Below are 7,084 nucleotides of genomic sequence, written 5' to 3'. Positions count from 1 at the left end.
TGCTTAATGACTCTTTGTGAGGGGCCCTCCCTCTATCTCTGGCTCAACCCACCAGATACCAGAAGAAACCCCCAACTTAAATGACAGCCTTAGCTGTCTCTAGGGTTTGCCAAATGCCTCTGGGAGATTTGTCTCCTGTTAAAAAGTACTGGCTAAGGAGTTGGTGATGTAACTCAGGATAGAGCACTTGCCTAGCATATGCAAGGTCCTAGGTTCAGTCCCCAGTACTGCAAAACAAGCAAACTAAAAACAATAACTAAAAATAAAAACCTGGGGCTGGGGATGTGGCTCAAGCAGTGGCGCGCTCGCCTGGCATGCGTGCGGCCCGGGTTTGATCCTCAGCACCACATATAAACAAAGATGTTGTGTCCGCCGAAAACTAAAAAATAAATATTAAAAAATCTCTCTCTCTCTATCTCTCTAAAAAAAAATAAAAATAAAAATAAATAAATAAATAAAAATAAAAACCTAGTTTAGAGACAGGGAAGGATTGGTCAATTCAAGATGAACCCAAGTGACAAATTTGCCATTTTAATCCTTTTTAAGTGTCACTGAGTCAATTTACACTGTCATGCAGCAGTCACCACCATCAATCTCCAGAATTTGTTATCTTGCAAAACCGAAACTTTGCAAGATAACCATTAAGCAGTTCCATTCTTCCCTTTCCCCTAGCCCCTGGCACCCACCATTCTACTTGCTGTCTCTACAGACTCACCTACTCTAGGTGCCTCATATATGTGAAGTTATACAGTATTTGTCCTTTTATGACTGGATTATTTCACTGAGTATAATGTCAAGTTCATCTGTGTTGTAGCATTTGTCAGCATTTTCTTCCTTTTTAAGATTGTTTAAGAGTCCATTGTGTCACTAGACCCCAGTTTGCTTATTTTGCTTTTTCATCTGTTGATGAACACTTGAGTTGCTCTGTTTGTTATCGTGAATAATGCTGCTATGAACATGGGTGTGTGCACTTCTATTTAAGTCCCTGCTTTCAATTGTTCAGGGTATACACCCAGCAGTGGCCTTGCTGGATCATATGATAATTCTGTTTTTAATTTTTTGAGGGACCACAGTGGCTGCACTGTTTTACATTCCCAACAATAGTGCATAAGAATTTCAGTATCTCCACATCCTTTATATTGAAAAAAAAAAGTAACCATCTTAATGGGTGTAAGATGGTATCTTATCCAGGTATTTTTATTCAGGAGAAATCATGTGATAGGATCTCTGTCTTCCAGATATTTAAATTCTTATTGAAGATGAGACATGTGAGACATGTGTCCGAGAAACACCTGAAATCAAAGGAAACAGCTGCTGAAGGCAGAGGAGGTAGGTGGAATTTAAGAAGCAGATCAGCCTCACTGCCTGAGCAAAGAGGCTACAATGGCCCTTGGTGTCCTGGCCAACCCCAAGACCTTTCCTGGCAGCATCCTCCTAAGCGTTCCTGGAAGTCTGGAGGCTCTGTGAGTAGTCTTGAGATTCAAGAGAGCAGGTGGTGGCTGGAAAATAGAGGCCCAGCCCTGCAATAAACTTCCTGGGCTGTGATCTAGGTGTCCAGCTCTCCTGAAGTAGGTCCTGATTATGGTCCTGGGCCCTGCTTTTAAATGCTACTCCACACAGATTGGCTGCTCAGATGGATGGAGGGCATGACCATTAGAGACAAGGAGGACCACCCAGCTGAACAGAAGGGACCACTATGAAATGCCTCCATTGGGTGCTAGGGAAATGCCAGTGGCAGTCCTATTTGAAACGAGTTCCTTTTCAGCTGGGTGATGGTGTCTTGGGATGTATGTGTTAGTGTCCACCTTGTGACTCTGCCACAGAGTATGACCTGCTTGTTCCCCACTCTGCCTCTGTGACCTCTGCGGCTCTGTCCCCCACCTCTGTCTCCCTCCAGGCTGTGTCCCAAATGCTGAGGTAAAGCCCTGAGCCCTTAACCTGGGGCGGCCTCTCCTTCCCAAGGCTCAGCCCCTATAAGTTATCCCAGGAGGCAGCACTTTCTAAAGCTTTCTGAATGGTCAGCTGCATCTCGGTGAAGCTGCTCATTTGTCTTCATCCCTTAAGTCTTTACTCATTGTCATCAGAAGGGTGACCATTTGCATGGAAGTGGCTGCTTTCATATTTTGCTATTTTGCTTCGGTCCAACAGCTCGCAACAGCTCTGAATCTGCAAACCTACAATGACACTGCCTGCCACTCTGTGCTGTCTAGGCTTCTGCAGGCACAGCCCCAGCCTCACCTGTAGACCTAGCAGGAGCTGGCCAGAAAGGGGAAGCTCTCGGGGACAACAAGGAAAAGGTCCTGTGTCCCCAAGTCTACCAGGCTGTCCCTTATCACTAAGGAGACCTGGTGGGGGGAGGGGGCAGTAGCTTTGGAGACCTAGCACTGCAATGTAGATCCCTGATGTGCCCTGGGGGATGTACTGACTGATGGTGAAAAATTCAAGCTGTGACCCCTTGCAGCCAGGTGGTCTTGGGGAGCTCTGGCTATCATTACCACTCCACTGTATGACAATATTACAAGAGAAACTATTGGGGAAAGATCTAGAAAACCCATGTGAATAAAAGGTAGGTTTAGAAATGGGAGTGGGAATGTTGAAATGAATTGAGGGTGGAATGGGAAAGAGGGGTGAAAAGTAGACAGGGAAGACTGGGTTTGCACAGGGAGAAGGTCCCAAGAAATGACGTGAGAAGCCTTGTCTCAGAAGGTCATGGGCACTTGGGAGCCCCAATTGCAAGAAGGTCTCCCAGGATGCAATGCTGCCCTAGAGCTGCTCCCTCCTCAGCCAGGGAACATAAATTTGTGCCTGAAAAGGTAGCCATTTTCCTCAATTCTGGCATCGATCAGCTATAATTGTGCCATCATTTCATGTGTGACCAAGACTTTTCTAGTTAGACTGAGACCCTCAGCCCTTTAATTAAGATGTTTCCCAACTTTAGAACTGTTGAAATGTGAGTACTTGCCTATCATGCACAAAGTCCTCAGTTCAATCCCCAGCATGGCAAAAACAAAGCAAAATAAAATAAGCACAAGAAAAAACCTGTCCATATCACAATCAATGGGGTGATGCACCCCAATCCTTCCCCAGTAGGGGTCTATGCTGCAGGGAAAGTACTGGGCTGGCCCAAAGCAGGGGAATGGGGGTGGATGCTACAGGAAGTGGGGATTAAGTGTGGACTTGTATAATTAAAAGCTGATAAAAGATGTCAACAATGCCATCTTTCCTTATAATTAAGAATATAGGGCTGAGGTTGTGGCTTAGCGGTAGAGCACTCACCTGGCATATGTGGGGCACTGGGTTTGATCCTCAGCACCACATAAAAATAAATTTTAAAAAGGTATTGTGCCCATCTACAACTAAAAAAATATTTTTTAAAAAGAATATAATTTAATTACTGTTATTAACCTAAACCACTGCCCCATATGGGCTGCTTTTAGCAGAATACCTTTGGTTCTGCGGTTTTCCATACAGACCCCGCAGCCATTAACAAAGAGCCACGGAGTGTCCAGACTTCATCTTATGAGCCCATCAGGTTTGAAGTAATACAACAAGCAGGAGAGGGAATTGAATCAAAGGCACAATTTTTGTTTGTGGTTTTTTTGCTTGTTTGTTTGTTTTGTTTTAATACAGAAAATGTGTGAAGTAGCACCTTGTTTGTGGTTTTTTTGCTTGTTTGTTTGTTTTGTTTTAATACAGAAAATGTGTGAAGTAGCACCAGGAAAAAGGTCCCATTCAGCCTTGTAAGGACTAGGTACTGCATGGCACGCCCTGGGGCCATGTACTTGCTTAATCTGAGGCCAAGCCCAGGGCAGAACATAGAAGTCACTTGAGGGGTGAAGAAGGAGGGTGCAGATGCTTTGGGTGAGCCTAGATAGAGCTTTAGAGAAGCACACAGCCTCACTAGAACTCACACGGTAGAGGAAACAAAAAACATGAATGTTTTCCCCAGCCAGAGGGCACTCCCCTATGCACATGGNCACACACACACACACACACACACACACACACACACAGGACAGCACAACAGCTCACAGAAGGACAGGGCAAATGTTCATAGAGAAACCTAAGGTGAGAGAAAAAAGGAGTCACTCAGTCTGCTCTGGCTCCTATGATAAATTGCCACAAACCAGGTGACTTATAAACAATGGATATTTTTGTCTCATAGTCCTGGAGGCTGGAAGTCCAAGATCGGGGTGGCAGTATGGTTGGTTCTGCTGGATTGATATGAATGCTTTCTCTCTGTTTTCACATGGCAAAAGGGATATGAGAATTCTCTGGGGCCTCTTTTATGGGATACTCTTATGGGAACCTCATGAATGGGTTCATGAGGGCCTAAACCCTGACCAAATTACCTTCCAAAGGCTCCACCTTGAAACACTAGGGTGGGGACACAAACTTCAGCAATCACAGAAAAGAAACTGCTAGAAAGCTATTTCATAGAAGAATTAAAGGCTCTTCAGAGCAACTGCCCACAGGGATGTCAGCTCCACAAGTGTAGCAGCCAGGGCAGTGACCAGACAGCACCAAAAGCTGGTAGGTACTCACCAAGCACTTGTTTAAGGAAAGAATGAAGGAGGGATGATCAACATGGGGGAGATACACAAATGCATCATGGAGTTGAAACTGCCAGCCACAGGACATCCTGTTATATTCTTCAATTTACTAGAGGTTCTCTGACAAATTCATGCTTGGGGGGTAGGGGAGAAAAAAACATGTCTTTGGGGGCCATTACCCAACACATGGTACTCCCTCATCTGACACAGCCAGTGCAGTGACCCTCAGCACCTGAGCCATTGAGCATTTGGAATGGGGCCAGTGAGGACCTGAATATTTAATTTTACTCTAAGCCATTAAAATGTTAAGTGACCACATGTAGCTAGTGGTATCTCAGTTAAGACAGCAGGGTGATTCTTTGTCTTCCCTGGCCATCACAGTGGGAACAGGCAGGTCTGTACAAGGCCAACAAGCTCCACCCCTATTTACAAACACTGAGTGCTATTATTTGTGCAAGAGACAGTTTTTTATTGCTTTAGTTTTGAATGAAACCAAAGCAGAGGCCTCTCTAATGACAGCTCTTTTCCTGGTGTCCCCCTGGAACACTGTGGGTGTTGAAAAGTGTGGAACAACTGCATTCCACTGCCGAGAGGGGAAGGCCCATAGTCCTCTGCAAGGCAAACCCCAATCTGCCACTCTTGGGAGGGGTATGGTGCAAACAGGTAATCACTGCTCCAAGTAGAAGCCCACTGTCACATGGAGGTAACCCAAAGAGAGAGCTATAACTGAAGGTAGGGTGAGAAGCAGGACTCAGAAAGGTATATCCGCAGCTACCCTTAGAAGAAGGTCGCTGAAGCTGTGTCCATGGAGCCTGCTGGCCACTTTGGGCAGACCTATAGAAGTCTTCATGTCCTGGTACTAAAAAATGTGCCCTTAGAAGCTGTGGGTGGGTCTGGCCACCCCCTCCCTTCCCAGATTTGCCTCATGGGAATTGTTCCTGCCTTCTAATTACTGAACTTCACTGCATAAGGGTGAACACAGCCTGAAACAGGTCCAGTTCAGGGTCAACATATGGAAATGCCTGGGTGTGCTTTTGGAGAGGTGATACCAGGGCTGCCACTGCCATTTGGGAGCAATAATAAACCCAGCAGCCTAAGAAGGAGCAATTGCCACAGATACACTAGGACAGAAAGGCAGGGATAGAACCTGGCCACGTGCATTTCCTGTTCATCTTGTGTCCAAGTTAGCCTTGATGTTGACCTGGCTGTCAGCTTTTCCTGCTTGGTTTCAGGAAGGGAGGGATCAAAGGGTTCCTCTAGCCCATCCCTGGTGTTGAGTTAACAGGGAGAGATCTCTCAGGCACCTGGCCTGGGAAAAATGCTTCACAGGCGAGTTTTAAGATGACTCATGACCACCGTCATTGTGCCCCCTGTCCTGGTCATACCGTGGGGACATTCACAGTGAATAAAGTCAATAAACAGGGGAAAATGCAGGCCTGGGCTGGGGCTGGGCCAGGGAAGTGCTACAAGAGCAGCACTGCCTGTTTGTCTTTCCACAATCCCATCCGGGTCAAGGGCTTCTCCCTTTCCCAGGCCACATGTTCTGTGTCCTGTCATGATCATCCCAGCTTCCATGGAAAGGCATGCAGGACAAGTTCTGAAAATAGGTCAGGTCCAACCTAAGTCCTAGAACAGTGACAACTTCAGGTGTGAAGATTTTAACTAAAAAGGACCTGGGGCTTGTACCAGCTCTGGGGATGTGGGATGAAGCTGACTCTCTGGCGGGTAATTGGGCCAGGAACAGGCGGAGGGAATGAGCCCAAACAGGATGGGGGAGTAACGGGACAGGAAAGGCAATGCAAGGACTTCATTCCCACTGCCCAGGGCCCTAGTGGACCTGACCCGGGGGCCTGTGGGGGCTGGGACTGAAGTCCTGAGTCACATCTAACTTGCTCTTCCTGAGATCTTCTGCAAGACCTATCTAACTCGACGCCAAAAAAAAAAAAAAAAAACACCACACACACAGGCAGCTTCCAAAAGAAGCGAAACCATTTATCATCAGCGCCGGCGCGGTATCTACAGTATCTACACATATCTACATGTATCTACACCGCCTGCAGGCGGAGCTCTTGGGTCGTCTACATTGCCACTACCGGCGGGACGGAGTCGTTGCGGTCTCGCGGTCTTGGGGAAAACAATAAATACCATTTCCTTCCATCTCAGACCCGGCGCTTTGGCACTGTCCGGCGGGATCCCCCGTGGCCCTTGGGGCTGGGAAAGGAACCCTGTTTACTCCGGGGTTGAAGTGACCGGATAGTCCTGGGGCTGGAGGGTGGAGGACCCTAATGACTTCAAGGTTGGGGAAGGACAGGACCCGAGGTGGGCCCCGGGCCTGGGATAAAGTGTCCTTTGATGGCCCTCAGGGCTGCGCGGGGCTTCCGTGGGTCAGGGCCCAGAGCGCAGTTGCGGCTTGCATTATCTGGGGCAGTAGTCGTAGGAGCCGGGCGGCGCAGCCCCAGCAGACGAGTACATGTTGGCGGCCGCGGCAGCGGCTGCCGCGGCAGCAGCAGCTGGACTCACAGCAGGATGAT

At 47.6% G+C, this 7,084-nt stretch overlaps 1 protein-coding gene across 1 annotated transcript in view; it reads right to left on the bottom strand.

Moving 5' to 3' along the window:
• Positions 1-6,524: 6,524 nt before the first annotated feature.
• Tbx1 (T-box transcription factor 1) overlaps positions 6,525-7,084 on the bottom strand; it is a 7,854-nt gene continuing 7,294 nt past the window's right edge. Inside the window, exon 7 of the mRNA XM_048784901.1 lies at positions 6,525-7,079. Within this exon, the coding sequence (XP_048640858.1) occupies positions 6,969-7,079 (111 nt within the window). The 3' untranslated portion in view covers positions 6,525-6,968. The remainder of the gene's footprint in view (positions 7,080-7,084) is intronic.

The sequence above is a fragment of the Marmota marmota genome, unplaced genomic scaffold (assembly GCF_001458135.2).
Source record: "Marmota marmota marmota unplaced genomic scaffold, marMar, whole genome shotgun sequence".
Lineage (NCBI taxonomy): Eukaryota > Metazoa > Chordata > Mammalia > Rodentia > Sciuridae > Marmota > Marmota marmota.
This window is presented reverse-complemented; position numbering and strand designations above follow the sequence as displayed.